Genomic DNA, 26,399 nt, shown 5'->3' with positions numbered 1-26,399 from the left:
AAGTTTTCCTCCAAGACTCCCCACAATTTCCTAAGAAACTTAGCCAGCTTATATTGAACCCATTACGAACATCTTTCTATATGAAATGAAGCAAATGATGGCCTATTCCAGTGTTTAAATTGAATTGAATTGTTTACTAATATCGCTGAGTGCAGTAGTCCACAACAACTCAAACGAGTCAATCAAACTGCTTCGTTGTTTTCATGGATCTACAGTGGGAAGGTGCGAACAAACGGTGTCCGTAAGTGACTTTTTGACAGATAGATGCACAAATTCTATTCTCTGGAGGGAAGCAGTATGCAGCTAGTGATGTCGAATGGAAGGATATTGGCTTGACGGGAAAGGGTCAGCGGGGAGTGTACAATGTTGGGGGTGGGGACAGGGGAAACTTAGGATAGTTAGGAATGAGAAGTGAATGAAAATTTAATAGTTTTTGTTGATTTAAATTTGCAATTTATCTTGTTATACGGGAACACTCTCTCTGTTAGTTTCTGTCGGTTACAATAAAGATTTTGATAACCTCGTCCGTTGAGTTGCAATCAAAAATGTGCTTTTATCCTTTTTTTTCGAATATCCATTCCTCCGGTGATCTCTCGGATAAAATCTATTAGGGAACGTTTGTCATTAGACATTAAACAAACTCTTGATGGTGCCCTATTAGTGTACATCTGTACGTTCACTTTAACTTTCACTGTATGTAACCTTCAATGCTGTCAAATCAAACGGTTATGGATAATATGCCAAATAGAGAAGCATATGGACCCTAGAAAAAGAGGGTCTATTATAATCAATAGCGGCTGGGCTTGTGTACAGTCCAAAGATAATTATCAAGTGACGTTTGACATGGGTAGGCGTGCCCACATTAGATTATTGACTATTTTTTTATTTCATAAAAATTCAGATTAGCGGCATTTTCGTTCTACGCCATTGCCAGCCTCAAGCTGTTTTGGCCATTTACCAGCGTTCATTTGTGACGGCTCCAAAATTTCCTCACACGGCCGCGGTCGCAAGTAATACACATGGTTTACAACAGTTTCGCCTAGGAAATTCAGCAATAGATGCTTTTTTAATTGGTTGTTACATGGTCGACAAAGTTCAAAGATGATGAAGGAGTTTTGGGTTCTGTTTTCACACGGCATTCTGTTGATGCTTCTGAATGCAGGAGGTAAGTGAATCAATATTTACTGGAATGTCAGACAGGTAATTTGAAAATCAAAAGCATATTGTGAAACCTATACGCAAGCTGCTTTCTCTGAAAAATGATCAGGATTTTAATGTGTATAGGAATGGCTGCATTCCGAGTCCTAAACTTTCACCGGTGAATGCCGATGGTGGGGAAAGTTTGGCTCCACGTTTTCCACCTTCGCCCACGTTTGTTGGCTACGGTACTGGTGCAAATGTAGAAGTTGCCTTTTCCGGGCCCTCACAGCAAAAGTCAGTTCTTAATTGCTTATCCAATGATCAACGTCTTTCGTATAGAAAGAAAGGCTTAAAGTACACACCAATACACATTACTGGACATGTTTGCCGTCAAACTTTTCACCAATTTTTCACGATATAGCGGCCAACGTTAACAATTGAACAGCCCTGAACAAAGAACGCTCATCAACACATGAAGGAAACTCTACACTTACAGGATGGACCCTTTGATTTCGTCCGCAGCTGGAGGAAATTGGTATGGCAACATTTTTTTTGTTTCATCCATCCTGCAGCATGGTTTTCCAAAGGTTACCTCGAAACAATTTTTGTCCAGTTGCTAGAGTCAAAGCAATTTTTTTTCAACAAAAACACAAAACCTTCAAACACGGTCTTCCTAAAATACAGTGTTCTTTAAAGTGACAGTAGCTGTAACAACTGTTGATTATTTTCAGTACTAAAATCTTCAGTGTAGTAATACTCTTTTCTGCGCTACTCCAGATTTTATTTAAGGTAGAATGCGCCTCGGGGACAGATATTCGGACTCTCAAACTTTTACAATTCTTTTCTGATCTACCAATTGTGGGGATTCATTTTAAAGCTCTTGGTATAAGAAAACTTTTCACCGTCTTAGTTTTTCGAAAATCGAAAATTTTATTTTTCCCCATAGAGTTAACACACGGATGGCGGCCATTTTGAATTCCCAATATCGGTAAATCTTGGGTAATTTGTTTCTCTAGTACCAAAATTTGCACGGTGACCCCCTATTTTTATTGTTGATTTTGAAAGAAAATGATTGAAAGATTCCTTGAGGAAAGTTAGAGCAAAAGTAGCTTCACAACTCCCCTGACTAAACAGGTACTGTAGTGACTGTGGGAGTACGTGTTCATACTGATATTTTCATGGCGGCCCATGATTTTGCCATGTATCACTTTGTAGTTCGACCGTGATTGAAGTCACTTCAAAATATTCCGTTACGTACCTAATCCGTTCATTAAACCCATTAAACCAACTGCTGTGGTCACGGACATTATTTAAATATTAGATTTTATTGGAAAAAAATTGGGGTTGTGGAAATGTTGTCATTTCGTGATTTCGCGATTTCGCAAAGTATCTATTTCGTTGTTCATTATAAGCCGTGAAAGAGCGATGACCCCCCTTCGCGTTTCCACAGCTACACATAGCCCTGCCACGCAGAGCTAAACGGCACATTGCAAGCACAAAGTAAATGTAGCAAACAAAAATTACTACTTTGCGACATTGTAAAATCCCCAATCCCACTGTCTATGTCTGGCATACCGTAGCGATCGAATTCCCAGCTGCCGGGATACGATGTTCGATCAATTTTCCCTGTTACCCCGTACTCCTCTCCCGGTGACAGGTGCATTAAGGCCAAAAAAAGAGAAATGTTTCTGGTCAGTCCTTTCTTAAAAAAATGGTGCGGCGACGCGAATTTTTTTTATTTTTTAATTTTTTTTCCCTCCTCAAGGGAGGGAGGAGATTTAGTTTTATAGTTTTATCAATATAGTAACGTTTAAACTGTTCATGCTGTCACTGATCATGTGCCCCAAAGAATTTTTTCTTTCTCTTCAGCCGTTTTGGTTTGGTGTCATACTAACAGTATGTAGTTTGCCATGGCCGCCGGCCACGAACCAGGAAAAAAAAGGGGTGACGTGTTGTTGGCTGTTGTTCAAGTGACGCGCGCTGACCAGAAACATTTCTTTTTTTGCCTAATAATAATAAGTAAGATTTGTATTGCGCCTGGTATACACTATGATAAAGTGCTCACTGGCGCTGAACAATGAGCGGAAATCATGTATAAGCTTTCTGGAAAAATAATGTTTTGAGTCTGGATTTGAAAATGGTGATACTGGGAGCAGTACGGATAGTGATAGGTAGCTGGTTCCATAGGATTGCAGCGGCGTAACTGAAGGAGCGATCTCAATAGGATCACAGACAAACAGTGACACGGACTCGTAACGGGTATTGTTTAAGTGAGTGAAGCGGTTACGTAACCATTAATGTTCGCCTCGCCTCAGTTTGCTCTCGCCTCTCTTTTCCGAAGAGTGCCGACCATGCATCCTTCGGTAATTTTCGGATTTTCGCCAATTATTAAGCGAAAGTATGTTCGGCAAAGTTTGTATTGTTGTTGTCGTGTGGTGCTGAGCGGAATTGACGTGCTGGCGAAAACGGGAGTGTTTTGAGCTTCAGGAAAGTGAGTTTTACCGTTTTTAAAAATTCCTCTCATATTTTTATGAATATATAATGAGTGTGTTTGAACCAAATTTGAAAGTCTTTTATCGATACTGTCTGGTTTTGCTCAATGGTTTACAGTCAGTCATACCGTCCTTTACACGTTCGTCAAGGAAGGACATGTTCATGAAACTGCTTGCGTGTTATGTTTTGATTGGCGTGAAGCAGTGTTTCTGCCCTGAAAGCTCACAAAGTAACTATGGTTGCTACGCGACTGGCAGCACGATGCCATCTCGTCGTATTTTTCGCATAATCTCGTGCAATTATCAACCACAAACAAAGTCTCCAAAAAGTTTAACACCTTTGAAGCTCATTTTTATATGAAAAGGCAATAGTCCACCGAGACGACCATGGAACAAAAGGCATGCCGCGTTTCCAGTCTGTGTCGATGTTTGTCTGTGATAGGATTGATATTTGCTTAAGTGCGGGCTGCGGGTTTCAGAATTATGGCTAGATGTCTAATATATGTAATATGGCATTTATTATAGAAGAAATAAAACCTTTGGAAGGTGTCTTTTATCAATAATTATGATCAGGTCTATCGTACAGTATCCCTTTTCCTGCCAAGTCCATATTTCACCATCAGGTCAAGATGGTTAAAATTAATGAAACACAACATATTCCATATGGTGTATGGTGTATTTTAACATAATACGGTACATTTGAAGGCTGTAAACTTGATTTTGTGGACTAAAGATGCTATAGCAGACCAAACCAAGTGGGTGAAAATACGTCATGTTTCTGAAAAAAATCAAAATCTGCTAAACTAAAAGAGGCGATTCCGAGGACCAATTTATTTATTCCGAGCTGCCTGGCCATTACAAATAATTAGGGATCTGAAATCACTTTTCTTTCTTGCCATGGATGTGAGTGGAAAATAATAATAGACTGACAAAAAAATTGCGCCTCGGAAATATCGCCAGTTATCGCGGAATGAAAATTGTTACATTTCTAGTATCACGCCACAGGATGTAAATTCTTTGTAATGCATCCATTCACAATTCGCAATCTGGGGCAACACAGACAGAAAATTAAACAATGCCTACTTAGAAAAATACAATGTGTAAGAATAGATTTGACTTAAAAAAGCGTAGAAGTGATGTGTTTTTAAATGCCGTGTATTTTCATGAAATCTTTAAAAAGAAAAAGACGTGCAAGGGACTTAGTTTACTTTGCCGTTTCGGTTCACCCGAGGTCGCGACCGCAGAGAACGACATTCCACTACATTTTACGCGAGAATTTCAGCGGGAAAAACACGCCGGTGCGTTTTTCAACAAACTGAAGTTCATCTCCCAGTTTATCTGTGATGTCAACAATCCGAAATTTACTTTTAAACTATTCATGACATAAAAAGTTAAAATAGCGAGTTGCTGTGATATCTGTCTTGTGTTCATATTATTACTCAACCGTGTTCAGTCATTTCGAAAGCTTCGATCGGCAGTGCTATTCTGACTTTGGTGGCGCTTTATCAGATGTAAACTCAAATAACGGCATTATTATAATATTTAAAGCCTCAATAACATAGCCTATTGTAAAAGGATTGGGATGCGAGATATCTTTTTACGGCTATGTTATTCAGCGAAGGTCGTCTCGGGGGGGGGGGGTTAAGTTCAAACCTAATCGTTTCCCGTCTGAGATCTTATCTTCTCCCAAAGGAGGTATGTAATGTAAGGGTAGCTCTGACCATTAACTGGGACTCCCAGTTGGCTCAAAATGCACTCTGGGACTGGTCCCAGTTGGCCTCCAGGACCAGTCCCAGTTGGCTTTCAGGACCGGTCCCAGTTGGCTTCAAAATGCACTCTGGGACCGGTCCCAGTTGGCTTCCAGGACCGGTCACAGTCTGCCTGCAGGACTGATTCAACTTAACTCTTGGACTGGCCGCAGAGGTGAAGTTAGTTAACTTAAACCATAATAATGATGGGGAAAAGGTTTCCCACACGGCTTACCCAAATCGAAGAAACGGAACGGAACGGAATGGAACGGAAGGCCATACAAAATGGAAATTTGTTTCTAATTTTTTTTTATTTTTATTTTTTGCTATGCGTGTGTGCTTTAATGAAATAAAAATTTAAAACATCGTAAACCTACTGCCCATTAACGATGTCAGTTATCATCTTCCTACTTTAGGTACCGTTCAGTTTTTATGGCCGGGGGGGGGCCGGCAAAATCCAGGGGGGGGGGTCATCAAAATTTTGGAATCCGCAAAGGGGGGGTCATCGCTTTTTCACTGGTAGGAAAGGGGGGGTCACCACATTTTCAAAAACATAATACCAACAATAAAGTTCACTTTATGCCATTGCCATGATCGACCCTCTTTACCGGCGGGCCGCCTTTGGCGGCCCACTACAATAAATATACATTATGTATTACCCATGACCCTCTTAACGGGCAGACGCCTTTGGCGGCCTACTCCAATTAGGTTTACTTCATGCAATGGCCATGATCGACCCTCTTTACCGGCGGGCCGCCTCCGGCAGCCCACTCCAATAAATTGACTTTATGTAATACCCCACGGCAATCTTAATGGCCGTGCGCCTTCAGTGGCCCTGTCCAGTAAAGTCTACTTTATGCAATAGCCATGATCGACCCTCTTTACCGGCGGGCCACCTTTGGTGGCCCACTAGAATAAAGTTGACTTTACGAAGGGCTGCCTTTGGCAAACCACTCCAATAAAGTTCACTTTATACAATGTCCATGGACATGAGTTGTCTATGGAAATGAAGTTAAAAATTGCCTTACAGTCGTCCTAATTAACAGACGTTTCAATGGATGTGGCTGAGAAGTTTGTGCACTGGCATCTCTGCTACACGAATAAAGTGCGCCAGGTACCGGAGTTCAAATCCAAACCATGCGGGTAAATTTGACATATGGGTTTTGGTTATTTTTAAGCGGGGGGGGGGGGGGGGTCATCAATTTTTTTCGTCTGACAAAGGGGGGGTCATCTTTTTTTCACGAAAAATGCAGGGGGGGTCTATATTTTTTTGAACACCGGCGACAAGATTTTGCCGGCCCCCCCCGGCCGTAAAAACTGAACGCTCCCTTATACCTAGTCACACTCAGTCTTGTGGAGTGACCGTGACTCAGACCATTACCTCTACACTGTAAACTTGAGCTAGCCACAGGCGTGATGCTTTCTGGGTAGTTTCTATAAGTGTGGTTTATGCTACGTTCCGACGTTCTCTTCCGTAGCCTACGGCTCGGGCATCATCAATATTTCGATCATGACCACCATCCCTTGGGCAGGCAATAAATCGTGATATTGCCCTCGCTCTCATGTGTTATTATTTAACTGAGAGAGCATAATGCTACATAGCTACTGGCTGTAGATGAAGTTTTGAAGTAGTGCGTGTTGTTGATTTGTTAATTTGTATATTCAAAACCCTTTATCTTAAAATGTTATCACCTCATGGGTGTTAATTTCCTCACATAACAATGAAGTGATTCTGCTGTACATGCATTTCTGTTGTTGTAGGAACCTGTATGCCAAATATCAAAGGCATCAGACAAGTAGTTTTTGAGAAACACATTTTTTGACCAAAAATGACAAAAAATTCTTTTTTTCGTAAATAACCGTCGATGTCGGCAACTCTCTCGCTAGCCCTGCGTACGTACGCAGTGTACGCTGTGTGTTAGGAACGCACACAGGGAATGCACAGCGTACACTGCGTACGTACGCAGGGCTAGCGAGAGAGTTGCCGACATCGACGGTTATTTACGAAAAATACGGATAGTTTTCAATCGGAATAAAAGACTGGCATTTTTGGAAGCGATCGAGTAGCTGAGGTAGGCAGGGATACGACTTGGGCCCAAGAACGCTGAATTTCGGCAGTAATTTGGCTTTTTACGTCAAGTCCAAAAATGGATTTGAAGTCACCAACTCTACGTACGGGTCTTTGCAGGGCTGTGGTGAGCGGGGCTATTAGCTGTAGCGGAACACACAGCATCGTACGCAGGGCTACACTACTTGTACATTGTCACGTTTTACTTGAACAAAGTACAGCCACCTCGATGCGGCGAGTCACATGCCTTCACTCATTCTTTTGCACCTCTTCGTGCCAGGTGTCGCACACCATTCACAATCTTATTCATATCTCATGCATGTTCCGCACCTCTACGTGCCACGTGTCGCACACCATTCACAAACTTATTCATATCTCGCAGTATGCATGTTTCGCACCTCTTCGTGCCAGGTGTCACACACCATTCACAATCTTATTCATACCTCGGCGTATGAATGTTTTGCACCTCTGTCTACGTGCCAGGTTTCGAACACCATACACAATCTTTTCGTACCTCTGCATACATATCTCCGTAGCCTCCTCGCTCAAATCAACTATCGGTATCTATCGAGCCTAAGCGCATGTGTCAACCCTGTCAAACACACGAAGCATGCAGGGACAGAGATCTGAGAGAGAGAGCTAAGCAAAGTTACAGGGCTGGCCAACATCACAACTCTTTCACAATAGCCAAATAGTCTAAAGCAGTGCTCGCGCCCGCATTAGAGGCAACATACAAGTACTTTGCACATAAGACATTTGGCATTGCACATAGAAAATTGTAGTTACAATAGCTCTGCATGGCAGGGCTGTGTGTTACCGGCGTTATACGGCCTCCCTGCCTATTCTCGCATGCCAGACCTCGAACCTGCATGCGAGGCGAGCGGCGAAGCCGCGAGCAGCGAGTAACCGCAGTTTCGAAGCATTCTATTGGACAGTATATATAGCACGTCGGTTCTAGCCAGACCTTGTAACCTGCGGTTACTCGCATGCTCGCGGCTTCGCCGCTCGCGCCGCACGCAGGTTTCGAGGTCTGGCATGCGAGACTAAGCCCTGCCATGCAGAGCTATAGTTACAAGGGCTCACCTGAGTTACAGAATATTTTGCTGTAAAACGTACGGGTTTGCACACTCAGAGAAGGCGGAGCCCTACCGCTGATGGAGCGGAGTTTGTACCTATTACCCGGAGTCGCTTCAGCTGCCATGTGCTGACGACGCAAAGGATGTGCGACACTTCATGGTTTGCGGAGTAGAAGTGGGACTATATTGTCTTGGACTAATTTATATCTATTCATGAATGTTCATTACATGAGTAGTGATATCACTCAGTGATTCGGCTTTTAATATTCAAGATGTTCACGGCTTTTATTCCATAAATAAATAGGCCTACATAGATACTATTTTAGCAGTTATTCTAATTAATGATACCAAAAAACCCACATTTTTTTCATGCCCGCAGCCCGCAACCCGCAAAATTGCACATCCGCATAGGATTTGACTCTAGTTCAGTGTACTTAGGCTAAAGTGTGAGGCCGTGACTTGAACACAGTGATCTAGTATTTGGACAGTTAATATTGATGAGTTCAGCGAGATATTGGAGGTCGCACGTCCATGTAGCGATTTGTATACGAGAAGTAATATTTTGTACTGTATTCTGAAATTTTGAAATATCCCTACAGTGTGCAACCCCCTAAAATACACATAAATAATCTTAAATGCAAAAAAACAAAGAACAAAACAAAACAAAACAAAAAAATACGCACGACGTTTCAAACTTGACGGCCATCTTTTGTCTTGGAAATGTCGCAAACGTGTTATGGTGAGTTCCATACATCATTTTTCGGAACTGATGCCTGGCAGGCAACAGTTCCGACAAATGACGCCTGATGATGTCGTTTACGTGGCACCGTCCGTGGATCAGCACAAAAAGAACGCAACTCATTTGACTATCAAGAACACAGAGTGTGAATGAGCTTTGTTAAAATACTGGTGTACAACATCGACTTGCGTTTTTGAAAAAAACCAAGTCCAGGAAAGTTTACCATTTTTAGTTTGTAATTATTTTAGAAAATATTTTAGCAAAGGTCACGAGTTCAAATAAAACTCCAATAAATCTGCACTGAACTATATGTATGGGTAATTTGTCCAATTCAAAATGTCTGATGTACGTATGGCCCTGATAATGTACCTGGCCGGGAGTTTGGGGCCCAAAGTGGGACTTAATAATGATTAACGCGTGTCTAGAGTTGGACATTAAACGTCAAAGGTATTTATCTATCGAAGAACCATATAGTTTTTTTGACTGCATGCGTTGATGTATGTAGATTTATGTCGTCTACAGGATTCTTGAGGCCAAAGTCATGTCAAACCTTCCCCTTCCGTTGAAGGAAATCCCTTATTATGCATGCAAATGAAGGACCCAGCTTCGAGAGTGTCTATGTATACATAGACCCAGCTTCGAGAGTGTCTATGTATACATAGCAACTCAACATACCTGTTGATACAAGCTGGGCGTCCAACATACAGTAGAGTACTATGTCTCATATGTCTCATATTATTCAAACACGTACAGTAATTTTATCACGTTTTGCCAGGCAGAAAGAAAGCTCAACCCTAACGAAATACTGACTTGGCATCAGTAATATCAATATTTCATGATCATGATTTATTAATTTTAAAAACGAAAATAATATCATATTCTTAGAGTATTCACTCCTATTAAATCGCCTGTGGCTCGAATGCTCTTGCAATACCTCCAAGACTGTATTGACCACAGGCATTTGACTAATGCAAGCAGACCGTCGCTGATGCAACCAGTAAGAATAATTGGTTGCATCAGTGACGGGCAATGCTTGCATTGAGTCGAATCATGTGATACTGACATTAAAGTTTGTTACTTGGTCAGTGGCACAGTCTAAATGAATCGATACCCGACGGCCGCTGTGTGGAATGCATCAATTATACCACACAGCGGCCGTCGTGTATCGATTCAGAAGCACCGGACTATGACCGTGTATTTAACTACAAGCGACTGCGGTGGGATCGTACTGTATTTATCTGTCAAAGTGTTTCATAATAAAAAGGAACATCAAAAATGTATAATAAGTTGCTGACTTTATTTTTGCATAATCACCCACTTGAACAAAGTCAGCTTGTATTATAATTATCACTTATCTGTTTATGCCAATCACAGATGTTTCATGCACAATGGCAACATTACGTTTGGTAACTACCTTAATGAGTAACTACTCGAAGACCATTAGACCAGTTGCAAGTGGTGTTGAACCTGTCATCGTCCGTTATGGTATTGCACTCCAACAGATTATTGACATGGTGAGATTTTAAAGTTTGTCCGCAGTGTTGAAAGAAAGTTAGAAACCCAAAAGACTTTGAATGAGTGTGAGAACAGAGTTATGTGGCAATTCAAAAGGATGAATGCTATGAGATTCTTCTATTTTCTCTTTTATTAAAAGTCTTGTTTTATTTTAGTGAGTGCAAAATGTTCCCTCCTTTCCGGTATGATTGGTGTGATTGAAAGGCAGCTCCAAACACCAGACTAATTTGATATTGTGAACCATTTTAAGGTTGTGTTAGCTGTTTCTTTGGTAACACTATGTCAGGAATTTTATTGAATACACCTAGGATGAAGGAAGTATAAGCTTGCAAAGTAATCGCGATTGTTAGTCCCCACGGACACCGTCCGGGGGGACTTATAGGTTTGGTCGTGTCCGTGCGTCTGTCCGTTCACGCAGATATCTCAGACATGCCCTGGTCAATTTCTTTCAAACTTTGCACAAGGATAGTACTCTACCCCATACAGATGCACGTCGATTTGTTTCACAATGCGATCAAATTTGGCCGTGTTAGAGGACTTTTTAGTTTACACCTCCATAGACTCCCATGTATAAGGCAGTTCTCCATAGACTCCCATGTATAAGGCAGTTCTCCATAGACTCCCATGTATAAGGCCAAGAAAATAAAAATTTAGTTTCTCATCATATTCATATTGCAAAAAGGATGCAGTGACACAGTTTTTAGTCCCCACAGATGAAGTCCAGGGGGCTTATAGATTGGATCATGTCCATCCGTTCACGCAGATATCTCAGATATTTTGACAAAATGTCATGTGACCTCGGTGACCTTTGACCTCAAATATATATATTCGTCCATAACTTGTAACCACAAGTGCTCCACCCTTCATATATGGTATGATGGGACACCTTATGAAGCCACATATTGTACCTCATTAATTATGCGCATATCTAATTTTGAGTGAGCCAATAGAGCTAGAGGTCTGACTTTTGGTATATAGGGATAACTTAGCAATACAATTTTTTTGACAAAATGTCATGTGACCTCAGTGACCTTTGACCTCAAATATACATATTTGTCCATAACTCAGTTACCACAAGTGCTACACCCTTCATGTATAGTATGATGGGATACCTTATGACGCCACATATTGCACCTCATTAATTATGCACATATCTAATTTTGAGTGAGTCAATAGAGCTAGAGGTCTGATTTTTGGAATATAGGGATAATTTAGCAATACATTTTTTTTTGACAAAGTGTCACGTGACCTCAATGACTTTTGACCTGAAATATACATATTTGTCCATAACTCAGTAACCACAAGTGGAACACCTTTCATATGTGGTATGATGGAAGACCTTGTGACGCCACATACTGTACCTCATTAATTATGTGCATATCTAATTCTTAGCAAGCCAATAGAGCTGGATGTCTGATTTTTGGTATATAGGGATAACTATAGGATAGAAATTTTTTGCCTAAATGTCATGTGACCTCGATGACCTTTTACCTAAAATATACGTTTATGTCAATAAATAAGTAAACACAAGTGCTATGTCCTTTATGACAACACATGCTTTACCTCATTCATTATGCACATATCTAATTCTGGGTAAGCGAATAGAGCTAGAGGTCTGATTTTTGGCGTATAGGGATTAATTAGCAATACAATTTTTTTTTCAAAATGTCACTTGACCTCGATGACCTTTGACCTTGATGCATAACTCAGTAACCACAAGTTCTATGCCCTGAAATTTTGGTAGGATATTAGACCTTAAGATGTCACATCTTGTACCTCATTTATTATGAGCATATGTATTCCTTGGCTGGCCAATACAGCTAGAGGTCTGATCTTTTTTCCCGATTTAGAACCATCACTTCGACATGCCTCATGTGTTTCAAATTGGGAACAACGACATAGACCTATGTGCCCATAGATCTCAACATATACACTCCAGTGATACTTCTTAATGACCACATTTCCCTGCCCCATCAAGACTAATACTCCTATTACAAGTGGGGACTATGTCATTGTCAATGACTTGTTTTTCATACGGTGATAAGTTTTCTGACCGGTCGTCAACCCCCTACAGCATGAATAGTTGTCAAAGTCAAATTAGCAGGTAACAGACTGAAAACCTGTCAGAAAACCACCAATCACTACTTTACAAACAAATTGACTTTTGCATTTCATCTTCTATTGCCTTCTCATGGAAATAACAATCACAGAATGCAGGTTTCAATGACCAGAGCTTTCTGACAAAAGTTAGTGTACCATACCATGACTCCTAAATGTATTACAATAAGTGATGACACGTTAAATGATGAAAAAACACATGACACGTGGAAACATTGTGGAGTACAACTCATACTCTATAATTCAAACCGTTATCAATTTTTTGTCATACTGTGAAAATATTGTTTTCCTGTAGTTGAACAATAAAGTCATTTTACATTAACTCTTCAAAATAACATAATTATGACCGTTATTTTGGTCACTTTTTTTTTCACAGGATGAAAGAAACCAAATTTTGACAACAAATGTATGGCTGCGACAGGTAAATTTATTTATTTATTATTTACTGCTTTCAAATGAACTTTTCTTGTCTCTCTTTTTCGCAGTTTAGTTCTTACATTTCTCTGTATGTATGTATGGCTATGGAAAGCAAAAACTCAATTTTATCTTTATCATTTGGAGTTGCATATTAGCCTGAAGAGCTCCTGTTAATTGAACATGTAACTGTGAAATGGTAAACAATCTGACAACCAGAAACAACTGATGTGATTGCTATAATGCTTGGTTTGTAGGTAGAGTTGATGGAAATTCGTTCATTTCATAGGACTATCAGCAGTTTGTATTATTTCCATATTTAGTCTGAAAATTATCATCCAAGAAATCAATTACAGGATAACATGAAATTTGGTTTGAAGATCCCTACAGAACATATAGAAGTGTGTGTGTGTTTGTGTGTTCCATGACTTTAAGTAGTGGAGGTATCCTTTAAAGCTACTAGCATTTTGATCCTACTATCGTTATGGATATTTATCACTGAAAATTTGGTTCCAACCAGCCGGACAAGATGGCCACAACTTGCCTTCCAATGATGGTATTTGGCATGAATGATGTAGACGGATGAAAATGAAACTTGAGAGCTATAGCTAGGTCAAACAGAACATCTTCATTACATCAACACAGTGTGGTCTACCTGACCACATAACCTACATCATATTGCTGGGCAACTTTGAGAATTTAGGGCTTTTGACTGATCATACCTAGTGTAAGTTAATTAAACGTAGTGATAGTTTGATGAGCATGACATTCAGTCATTAGCGTACTGAATTAAATTCTGTAATATGGCTACGTGTCAATACTGAATGTACTGCATATCATTGAATATGTGTGTTCATACTGTTAAGGGATGGACCATTAGATCTTGGGGTGGTAAAAAACAAAAAAGTTAGAAAAACATCTTCAGGCTGGTTTGAAACATACACAAAATAAAAACCAGAACGCAGAAAAAAACATAAGTGTGATTGTTTACTTAGAAAAAAAAATTAGAACATCATGACTCACTTGGAAAAAACATTTCAAAAATTTACAATTGTAAAAAGAAAATATTCACAATCTGATTGTGACCACCCCCACCTCAAAGATCTAATGGTCCGTCCCTAAGTCCGATGACCATATAGCAGAGTTTTCTGCGGGTTTCCTTCATTAGAGAGGAATGTCACCTGCTGCTTGAAAATTTAGGGGGATGTGGTTCTGATGGAGGGGACTATGTAACAGACATCAAATCAGGTCCAATAATCGGTATCATTCAAGGTAACTAAGAAAGTTACCAGGTCCAAGGAACATATTGAAAATGACAAAGGCAATAGGGTCATCTTGAACCACAAAATAGTGGTGGTACGCAAATTGGGATTATGTTCAAGATATTAGAAAATTAAGGTAATAGCTTTGATCAAATATAAAAAAAGTATACACTTTCAGCTTTATCTTATTCTTCTGCAGATAGGAAGCTGTGTCACTTCACTGTGACTACATATAGTGGATGACATCAACTGTGAGATGTTATATTATAGACAGTAATCAAAAAGGGGCCGTATAATGATAATCTCAAACCTCATTGTAGAAGGGCCACATGTTGCACATTTGTGATTATTTGAAGTGGGGGGGGGGGAATTTGATTTGACGGGGGGATTCGAGCAATCACACATCCTGGAGAAAACACTAATACAGTGGTGATAAATAGCTTATTTGCATATTTAATGAAATTCTGTAGTCAGACTATAAGCCAAAAGGTAATTTCTGAATTTGATCAGACTTCTAACCTACATCAGGAATAGATAAACACCTATTGTTTTGTTACTTTTGTTTCCATACCATATTTCTAATGCATTCCCTTTGGCACTGTAGTGGCCATCTAGGTCTTACTTTGATCATTTCCCGTAATTAAGGTATACCAGTTGTGTATTTCTAGGCCATTCCATAATGCCCTTTGGTCTGCTTTGATGGTAATTTAAAGCCTGAAATCCTAGAATAACTGCATGTGTTACTTCCTTTTTTATGCTCTCTTAACCTAGCTACTCATAAGGTTCTTAGGGGTAGTAGCTATAGGTCCATTATCTGGATCGACAAGATTTTTGCTACACTTTAGAGTGAGGGTAATGTACAGGCCTGCCATCATTATAATCAGTACATAAACCATAAGCTTCCCATTATACATCTGTGTGTAATGTATCAGATATATGATATCTGCAGTACGTTGCTATAAGTTACCATACATTGCATTATGGGATGTATAACCTTGTTCTGATTCTTGAGCAGCATGGCCTGAAAGTAAAAAAGCACATGTCTGGAGATTCATTTCCGAGTGTCCTCTAATTCATGCAGTAAGAGTGACCAACATTAATACCGACTAAAGTGGTATATAACAATCTGAAAATATTGCCTTCACCAAATATTCTGCACCAATAACACATTCTACCTCTCCGTGTTTTGCTGTTAAAATTTTGTCCTTCACCAAATTCTCTGGTGAAAATTCTATCCTTCACCATATTCTGCACTGAAGGTTGTCCTTTACTCTATTCTGCAGTGAAAATACTGTCCTTCACTATTTTGTTTTGAAAATGCTGGCCTTCAACCCATTTCACATTGATAACACCCTATTGTGAAGAGATTATGCTGTGAAAACTCAATTCTGCACAAAAAATGCTGTTCACATCCTTTCTGCATTCAAATACTGCCCCTTCACGTGAATCCTTCACCATCCTTCAACAGTCCTTCATTGTCCTTCATTTTAGTCTAACCCTGAAAGTTCACTCCAATTATGTAACTTTTGTAGCCATATTGACTGATATAATTTTTTTCTTGACTGCTGTAGCACTGGAATGATGTACACTTCCTGTGGAACCCTAGTGATTATGATGGAGTTAAAACAATCAGGATTCCTATAACTGACTTGTGGAGGCCTGACATAATTCTGTACAATAAGTATGTACAAAAATAATTTCAGGTTATAACGGTATAATTACGACAATTGTTTAAGATTCTGTCAATCACACAAATTGTAGTGATTATTTTTGTAAATTCAGAATTATCTTATTCTACCAGTGCAGTGCCATCTTATTCCTATCCCTGGGTACAGAAAATCCTATCTGGCTTTGCCAGGATTAGATCAGCAGCTGTGCTCCAGAATCAGTTCTGTTGCAAAATTCAACCTCTGATATTGATACTATTGTCTATGCAGTGATATATAAAACAATATTAAACTTCTGAATTGTATTAAAATGTTATACTTTTAATTAACATAATTGTTTAAGATTCTGTCAATCACACAAATTGTAGTGATTATTTTTGTAAATTCAGAATTATCTTATTCTACCAGTGCAGTGTCATCTTATTCCTATCCCTGGGTACAGAAAATCCTATCTGGCTTTGCAAGGATTAGATCAGCAGCTGTGCTCCAGAATCAGTTGTGTTGCAAAATTCAACCTCTGATATTGATACTATTGTCTATGCAGTGATATATAAAACAATATTAAATTTCTGAATTGTATTAAAATATTATACTTTTAAGAAGTGATTAAAGGTTTAAAATGGGTGAAAATATGCCCATGAGGCCATGACTATTGAATCTCTAATAACAGATGGATTTTCAGTCATTGGACATACTTGTGCAGGGCATTTGTTGACAGTTTGACTGCATGGACATAGTAATCTGTGAAAATGTTTGCATTTTCCTGACATAAGGAAGAAAGAAAGAAAAAATAGGGCCAAAGTCCCTGAAGCTACTATTGACATGGCTACAAAATTAAAGAGGCACTCCCACTTGGTAACATTTTTAAAACACATTTTTTTAATGCCTACGGTCGATATTTGACGTGGCGACTGTGCGCGGATTGCGAGATATCGATAAAAATATGTCATTTCCCGAGCGTATTTTTCACATCCCGAAGTTTTACGATCGTTTCTGATTTTGACCCGAAATCCCCCGAAGGTTTGTTGTTGTGCTGATTGACGATATTCTAGGGAGTTCTACAATAAGTTCGAACGACGCAATTAATTTACTTCCCACTGCAAAGACTTTATATACAGCATTATGCCATTACCTTAGGTAAGTTTTGTAAAACTTCTCCTTAGTTTTTGTCATTTTCATTATTCTAAATCAGTTGTACTATTTTTTTAACCAATACCACATAAACATCAGTTTTTATGTGTCAAATATTAGCCGCCTCCGATGACTACATTTTGTCGTCTGCCACACAGTACGTCGCCCGCGAGGTATGCGTCTATGCATACCACTCGGCGGCCGCTATGTATCAACCGCACGTAACTATGCTAGTCATCTATGCGAATTCTGGTGGAATCAAACTTTGTTTTCCATTTTTTCTCAGAGTCAGTAAGACTCGACTTTCCCCCAGGGGGCATGACCGATCACCGACGCGAGTGGTACTGTGGCATACAGCAGCGTAAGCGTAGACTCGTACTCCATAGCTTAGTTGACAATGGCCCTAGTGCCGAGCGTTCGATGTTCGGAAGCTGAATTCAGGTGGGCCACCGGAATTCAAACTTTTACTTTTTTGTGGACATCTTTTTATCGATATCTCACGATCTGTGCGCAGTCGCCACGTCAAATATCGACCGTTGGCATTAAAAAATGTGCTTTAAAAATGTTACCAAGTGGGAGTGCCACTTTAAGTATTTCCTGACTGTATGAAATTATCTCACTAAGGTCATCCTAGGGACTTGTAAACCAAATATTAAAGCTGTCTGACCAGCTGTTTTGAAAAAACAAGCGACCCAACAGTTGACAGACCTCTGCTGTGTTATGTAGAGGATAACTTTTTATGGCACATGTATTGATGAAGAAGGTGGATATCTTTGATAGCTCATATCAGGATGGCCTGACCAAAAATGGCAAAATTAGCTGCAAAAATACAAAATTGATGATTTCATCACAATTTTAACAAATCTAAGATGGGTTATCCCTAGGGACCTGTATACCAAATAACAAAGCTGTCTGGTTATGTAGAAGATTTTTTACCAAAAACGCCTTTTTTGGTGCTAATTTGCATATTTTTACTAATATCAAAAAAAATAATAAAATTGGTTTCTCAAAATCATATATTTTATCTACACAACAAATATCAAATCAGTAAGTACTGCGGTTCTCAAGATATTTGAGTGGACAGACGCCACACAAACGGACATACATACATACATACATACATACATACATACATACCAGTACATACATACATACATACATACATACATACAGACTGACGGCGGACGCTGGACGGATACCCATCCCAATAGCTTCTATAGACTATATTAGTCTATAGTAGCTAATAAACGAGAGTTAATTACATTCTTATTAAAGTAAACAAGACTTGCTTATCAAGATTTACATCATAACAAGTCATTGTTGATGACACAGTCCCCACTTGTTAATGGGTACTTTGATTACAAGTCCTAAGGGAGGATAGAGTCCTCTTCATTAATTAGGTCTGTGATAAAAATACTTTGATACAGATGGCGCTCAATGGCCAAGAATGAGTTCCATGGTGATGAAAACATAAAACCAATGTAGGCCACCATCCTAAAGGTCATTAAATGAGTCAACTAGGAATTAATCAACAGGATGTTGCAAAACATTTTTGCATGCTATCATAACACTGATAGATTATCACTGGTACCATATTTTATAAAGTTTGATGCAGTGCTTCTGGATATTCACCTTAAAAACAAAAGTTCATCATGTAAATGCAAATTGGCAATTAATTTAATTTAATGGATCGTATCACTAAACAAATCAACGTGCATATGTATGACATAGGTCAATGTCCTTGTACTAACTTTGAATAAAATCAGTTGAGATATGCCTGAGTTATGGCTCTGTACATGGAAAAATCGTAACAAAATGGGCGCACAGCAGCCATATTGGATCGTATCACAAAACAAATTGACGTGTATATCTATGACATTGGTCAATGTCCTTGTACCAACTTTGAATAAAATCGGTTGAAACATGTCTGAGTTTAACGGCTCCGTACATGAAAAAAATCGTAATAAAATGGCCGCCTGGCGGCCATATTGGATCGTATCATAAAACAAATCGACGTGCTTATGTATGACATATGAAGTAATCCTTGTACCAAGTTTGAATTAAATCGCTCTAGGCATCTCTGAGATATCTGCGTGAACAGACGGATGCACGGACGGACGCGCACATGGACATGACCAAACCTATAAGTCCCCCCAGACGGTGTCCGTGGGGACTAAAAAACAGCATATCTGTCAGGGTTAAAAAGAATGGTTATCTTTATCAATATTTTCATCCTATTAACCAAGCACATTTTAACTTTCAAATTAACATTGCAAATAAGTTCTGTTGAATAAGTTGAGCCCGTAGGTAATCAGAGAAAGCACACAGAAGAGACAGATGTTTGAAACTTAAGAAGTTCAAGGTCATCAAAAGCACTATAAGGAATCATGTAACACTTTCATTGCATTGTTTACACAGATTGCATAATTGCTATAAATAGCACATGAGGAATCTTACAGCTCAGCTTTACCATAAAAACCCTATCACTTTGACCACTCTTTTAATTGACCACTCTACTTTTTTCCTCAAAAAGTAATTTTATTTTATCCTTACCAAGTCAACCATAAATGGAAATTAGAACTTTCTCTATCTCTATTTATTTGACCACCCTATCATGACAAACTATTATGAGCAAGTTCTTTTAGATAACATACAAGGCACAATAAATGACGGTTCAGAATGTCAAAGTTGGGATTCAGGAAAGTTGCTTTTACATGTTTTAATCCTCCAAGATGGTAAGCATTTCACTATGAACTGTCAAAACAGCTGAACTTTCTAATAATTCTACACTAAAATTATTTTGGCTTTGATGATTTCCTAATTAATTCAATTATTTAAAATCATATTAATTATTTATTTCTGGGTGAATAGATAGGGTTTATACAGTACAAGAATTACATACAATGTAAGTAAAACTTTGACCCAAAATGACAAAAAAATTCCTTAAAAATAAACATTTGCATATTTCATCACAATTTTGACAAATCTAAGTTGGATTATCCCTAGGGACCTGTATACCAAATAACAAAGCTGTCTGACCAGCGGTTATGAAGAAGGAGATTTTTTACCAAAAACACCTTTTTTGGCATTAATTTGCATATTTTCAACAATATCAAAAAAATAAAAAAAAAATAGTTTCTCAAAATCATATTTTTCATCTACACAACAAATATCAAATCAGTCAGTACTGGGGTTCTCAAGATATTTGAGTGGAGGGACGCCTCACAAACGGACATACATACATACATACATACATACATTCAGACTGACGCCGGAGGGATACCCATCCCAATAGCTTATATAGACTATAGTCTATAGTAGCTAAAAATTCTTTGATGCCTGCAAGTCTATAAACATGAGGAAAAATGACATCTAAAGGCATCCATACGACAGATAGTATAAAATGCCCAACTTTCCAAAGTAACACATTCTAATCACCATCTAATCACATCTAATATGAAAGACTTAAATATACAGCTTATAGGACATCCCAAGCTATGATGAGATGAGACTAAAAAATCATATACCAGACTAGAAAATAAAGACAGCTTACAAGAGGTGGCTTCAGGTTGTGGCAGTAGAAACCAGATTGGATCGTCTGCAAATGTGCAGGGATAAGATCAGGAAGGGATAAAAATGGCACTGCACCGGTGTATGATACCTACCAAATTGGTTTAGTAAGGAGTGGACCATTTGACATCGGGGGGGGGGGGGGGGGGGGGGGGTTCTGCAAGATTTAAAAAAAAAAGATTCCCAACAAATGTCAATAAGAAAAATTAGCCAGAGAAGGCTTGACACAAAAAAGTGGGAGAGTGTAAAAAGTACAATGGGTCAGGTAAAAAAAAAATAATGCAACCTCATCAATCTTCTAGGGACCCCCCTGATATCAAATGGTCCACCCCTACATCAGTAATATAACTGTCTTGGGTCTCACGATTTTGTGATTTTAATAGGTTTTCAATGAGTGGGCCAGAGGAAATTAGGGGATGGTCATCATGTAAAGTGTGATTTCCCTCAAATCTCATTACTACACTGAGACTTCAGTTCCCCTTTTTCTACATTGTAAATCATAACCATCCTCAGTTCCCAATTGGAAATACATATATCACCTTGATAAAGCTATACTTTGATACACACACATACAAATACGCAATCATCGAAATTACATAAGACACATTGCTTTGTTTATATGAAACAATTGCCGCAATTGTCTTATCTGAATAAGCTCTCTTACATGTGATGCATAATTGGTGATAATCACATGCTTTCATGCAAATTTAATTTCCAATATAGTTTCACAACTAACTCACTTTCTATCTTGTAATATACAGTGCAGATGATGCTTTCAAAGGCATAATGAAAACTAATGCTGAAATACAACATGATGGCTCTGTATCATGGTATGCACCAGCAATATTCAAAAGTTCCTGCAAAGTGGACATTCGCTATTTTCCTTTCGATACTCAGTACTGCAAACTTCGAATTGGATCATGGACTTTTGCAGCATCCAGCCTGCAATTGGTCAATCGTTCAAAGGCAGGGGATGTGGATAGTTTTATTAGCAATGGAGAATGGAAACTGCTTGGGATGCCTGTTGTACGAGAAGACATCTATTATCCATGCTGCCCTGATGACCCATACAATATTCTTACATTTTCAATCAATATAAGACGTAGATCTCTCTTCTATGTCATAAATCTGATTGTCCCATGTATGTTAGTTGTGGCCCTGACTATGATGGATTTTTATCTCCCTGCTGACTCTGGAGAGAAGATAACCCTCTGCATCACCATACTTTTATCTTTATCTGTCTTTATACTTCTAGTCGTTGAAACACTCCCACCTACGTCTGAAGTTGTGCCACTGATATGTAAGTATATAGACATCATAAGCATTTATCCCCTTGTATCCTACAAGTGCATTGAAAATCAATATGTTTACAAACTGTCAGTAAACATTTTGGTTACACACTGGCCTTGCTTGACAATTGTTCCAGTTCCTAGACATATCTAGTGAAGTAAGACCTGGAAAACAAACTTCAACTTTTGTTACATTAACCCTTTCACCACCATGGTTTGGCCCAAACCCATTGTAATCAATGGTGACTGTGGACCTGTTTACAGGGAATTGGGGGTGAACAGGTTAAAAGTACTATTTTCTAACACTATTTTCTCTTTTTTTTCAGCTGCATACTACATGTCAACTATGGTACTTGTCACGGTCTCAACATTTTTCACAATACTTGTGTTAGTTCTCCATCATCACGGAGCCAATGGTAAACGAGCTCCCCTTGTCCTTCGGAAGTTGACTTTTGAAGTTATAGCCCCCTTCCTCTGCAGAGGTCAATGTAAGAACAGCAAAGACAAGGAAACTTGTCTAGAGTACAAAATGGATGGAAGTTTACCAGAGTTGAATGTACACATATATGAACACAATTTTTCAGGTCAGATGGACACTACAGAGCAGAAAGTCATGTCAATTGGCAGTCAAAAAGCAAGATTACAATATGTACTGAATGATCTTACATCACACATGCATGATATTACCAAGAAATTGGAAAACACTGATGCAGAGGAGGAGATTGTTAAGGAGTGGAAAGAAGTAGCTTTGGTCCTTGACCGACTTTTTATGTTAATATTTGGAGTGACCACTTTCATTTCAACATGTGCCATCATTTTCCAAGCACCATCTTTTGAGTGATTATTTGCCAAGATCATGTGAAGAATATTGCACTTTTGGAATTGAAATGTAATGATGTTGTGTATCTTAGAGAGAGATATGTATTTGCAAAAATGAACCCATATGACTTTGGGTCTATTGTTCCTATATATGCAAAAATGAACCCCTACCACTTTGGGTTTATTGCTCTAAATTCATCATGTATATAATGTTTATCCTCTTCTATGTTCGTGTTGTTAGTTCTTGGCAAGTACTTACAAGTATGAGTGGCCATATGTCTGTCACTAAATGTGTCGACTGTCCACACAGGGTTTTAACTGAGTTGGCAGAAAAAGGATTAATATAACACACTTTATCAAAAGCTAAAAACTAGCTATTTCAAACATTTTTATACAATTGTTTCTATGGAAGCACTTCACTCCAAAAGATCCCTCAAAACAGAGAAGAACATAAAAGCACTATCAAAAAAGATATGAATAGAATTACTATATCAAATATGAATTACCAGTCATGCAATTTCAGATTTAAAAAGTTAAGACAATTGTATTTATCTCTAGTATTAGTAGGTCTTCTAGAGGGAAGGAAATACTGGATGACAGTGAACACAATTATCACTGGGACAATTCTTCAACAAGTTTGTTCAGTTTACTTTTTTGGATGCACCGAAATATCATGGTATCATTTTTGCATTTGCCATCACTACCCTAAATTACCAATTTGCACTTGTCAGGGAATGAAACACACTTTGACAAATTGTATTAAAAGTGAAAGGCAGTGACTTTTCCTTCCCTCTGGAAAACAATATTTCAGCTGAGTAGGTATTATATATAGAGTGGACTATCAATATATTATAACTTGCTGAGTTCTAAATGAGATAAACATTTTCTACATTGTAATTGAGGTGAAAAGCTCTTTTTTGCCATTTTTGAACTATTATACAAACAGGTCTGATGTGTAAAACATGCTTTGACCCATACAAAAACACTGATAAAAAGGTTAGTTGGAAAGCTCATGCAGGTTGATATCCTACGATTAGTGGTCAATAATGATGTTCATTTCACAATAAACCCTACTAAACATGAGGGAAGACAGCATTCACTTGCATGGTACCTGAAACCTGAGTCCTTGCCCTGACCAACTCGGGTGACAAACAGAAGACTTTTAATCCCTCAAGGTGTGAATGTTCCATTGTTATGTTTATCTAATCCGGTGTGAATGTTCCATTGTTATGTTTATCTAATCCAGCTGGTGCCATCGTAGTGCCATTGTAGAAAAGGTCTGTGAAATTGATCCTCATAGGGAAGTAGGGTATTGCTAAGTTAATGGAGCTTTCCCGTAATGAGCCTGTGATCACAGATAGTATGAATATATTACTTTACTGAGATGGAAGGCAATATATAGGAAACCTGTATTTGATTTTGTCAATTAAAATATCAATAAATGCCATCAGGATGGTGAATGTCAATGGATTGTTGTAGCTCTATAACCACACAATGGATTTTTGCCTGTTTATCACCACACAATAATCGATTGTTGCATGTTTATCATCACCTGTGTTGGTAAATTGATTTCTTTATATCAGTTTATCATCATATTTTGTTTTGACTTTAACCTGTAACCCCTTGGATATGGGCCGGAGGCCTTGGAATGCAGTAAATTTGCACAGTGTGTACACCAATTAACAAACAAATCATCGATTCCTTTCAAAGGTGTATGATGTATACATATTTATTACTCATTCAAATGTATAATTGACTTCATATGATCAATAGCTCATCATAACAATTTCATCACCCATTGATTACTTGCTCATACGTCAAAAAATATTTTTAAAAAGCACATAGGCCTGATGTACCACAGAATGATGGCACTGCTTACAGAGATTAGTTATTATGGTCATGTCTAGTGAGGTGTGTATATTCATGTGAACATTTTGTAATAAAGCAAGTGATATTCACTCACTCTGACAGGTCACCAATGTCTATTTATTTCATTTTAAACTCTACTGTCAACAACTTTGGTAATAAGCCTTTTTACAGTTCCGCGGACCAGTGTTCTATACCCATGATGCTTTGAAAAATTAGAGGCTTCGAGGGTACCACTTTGTACGTATCGCCTCTTTATCGAGATTCATTTTTTGCGTTATTTTAGACTCATTCTGTGAGAAAATGTGAGCTACTCAGTAATATGTTATATATCGATGTATTTATAACTGTCTTTTGCAACAGTTTGCCAATAGGCCAAACCCGGAATTCGAATCGACCACGGTACAAACAAAGCCATGTGCGCAAACGCGCATAGACGTACGTGTATTTCCATACGCGTTCAGTACACATGTGGGTTTGTTTGTACCGGCATCACGTGATTATTTGGGCGTACTGAGTCCGTAGAACACATCGCGTCCTTTTTATTCCGGAGTAGCACCATTGCGCATCCTTTTTACGGAAATCTGGAAAATGTTTGTGGGATCCGCAGTTGTTTACATGTGTGTTCAGTGCTGATGTAGCATTCCTGATTTTACCTCGGCAAAATTAGATTTGTGAGGTTGCAACGAAAACCTTACATGAGACACCTTCAGGACATGTCTCCTTCAACTAACGTCAGACTGATGGTGTTCTTTTCTCCGGTCCAATGATTGCCGCTGTGTCATATAAAGTTTTACATGTTTATTTGCATAAGCGGGGTTCCCATTTGTCTCCCAGCCAAAAATTTTGTTCAATAGATTTCGTCTGTAGATAATAAAATCACCATTACTTTTTGCACGTAATCTTTACATGTTCAGTGCAGTCTCTACATTAAATTTGACGGCAGTTGTATACCTTGTCAAAAGCAACAGCTGATTATTGTGATCAACATTCATATGTAAATAAATTAGAAACACACAAATTTCCTCCAGATTTCCAGAAAACAGTAAATAATTGGCGAACTGATATTCAACAGCTTTCAAATAGATTGACATATACAAAATTAATAATTAGCTTACTTTTTTCGACAGAATAAGTCTGATAACAAGCAAAAAAAGATTCTTGTTATAGCAGACCTGTGTTAAAGAATAAGTGATACGCTTATAGTTGTACCCTCGAAGCCGCTAGTTTCCAAAGGCATCATGGGTATAGAACGCTTATCCGCGGAACTGTAAAGGGGCTTATTCAGAGTCGACAATTAAGGTACACTGCACATAACCAACACACTTTTTTCAAAGCTATATTTCTAATCAGAGATGACATGAAAACATCTTTGTGGTACGTGATTCAAACAACTGTCAATCATTTAATGACACGCAGAGGTGTAAACTGCTCAAACATTGGCTGTACACATGAGAACAAATAGGTGTAAACAAGCCATTGTGC

The 26,399-nt window shown here is 38.6% G+C and overlaps 2 protein-coding genes across 5 annotated transcripts in view; one reads left to right on the top strand and one right to left on the bottom strand.

Annotated features, from left to right (window-relative positions):
* LOC139122125 (neuronal acetylcholine receptor subunit alpha-10-like) overlaps positions 1 to 8,692 on the bottom strand; it is a 43,336-nt gene extending 34,644 nt beyond the window's left edge. The window contains exon 1 of the mRNA XM_070687525.1: positions 8,532 to 8,692. Within this exon, the coding sequence (XP_070543626.1) occupies positions 8,532 to 8,649 (118 nt within the window). The 5' untranslated portion in view covers positions 8,650 to 8,692. The remainder of the gene's footprint in view (positions 1 to 8,531) is intronic.
* Positions 913 to 25,016, top strand: LOC139122126 (acetylcholine receptor subunit alpha-like). Of its 4 annotated transcripts, XM_070687530.1 has the most exons (7): positions 913 to 1,165; positions 10,638 to 10,777; positions 13,273 to 13,317; positions 16,144 to 16,253; positions 21,702 to 21,770; positions 22,196 to 22,240; positions 22,556 to 22,647. In XM_070687530.1, the coding sequence occupies exons 1-6, from the start codon at positions 1,102 to 1,104 to the stop codon at positions 22,200 to 22,202; spliced, it is 435 nt and encodes a 144-aa protein (XP_070543631.1). In that variant the 5' UTR covers positions 913 to 1,101; the 3' UTR covers positions 22,203 to 22,240; positions 22,556 to 22,647. The 4 variants fall into 4 exon arrangements, with proteins under 4 accessions (XP_070543631.1, XP_070543628.1, XP_070543630.1 ...); XM_070687527.1 differs by having other exon boundaries at positions 21,702 to 22,240; positions 22,556 to 25,016; XM_070687528.1 differs by lacking the exon at positions 913 to 1,165 and adding an exon at positions 1,534 to 1,675 and having other exon boundaries at positions 21,702 to 22,240; positions 22,556 to 25,016.
* Positions 25,017 to 26,399: the final 1,383 nt, after the last annotated feature.

Source organism: Ptychodera flava, chromosome 21 (assembly GCF_041260155.1).
Source record: "Ptychodera flava strain L36383 chromosome 21, AS_Pfla_20210202, whole genome shotgun sequence".
Lineage (NCBI taxonomy): Eukaryota > Metazoa > Hemichordata > Enteropneusta > Ptychoderidae > Ptychodera > Ptychodera flava.
This window is presented reverse-complemented; position numbering and strand designations above follow the sequence as displayed.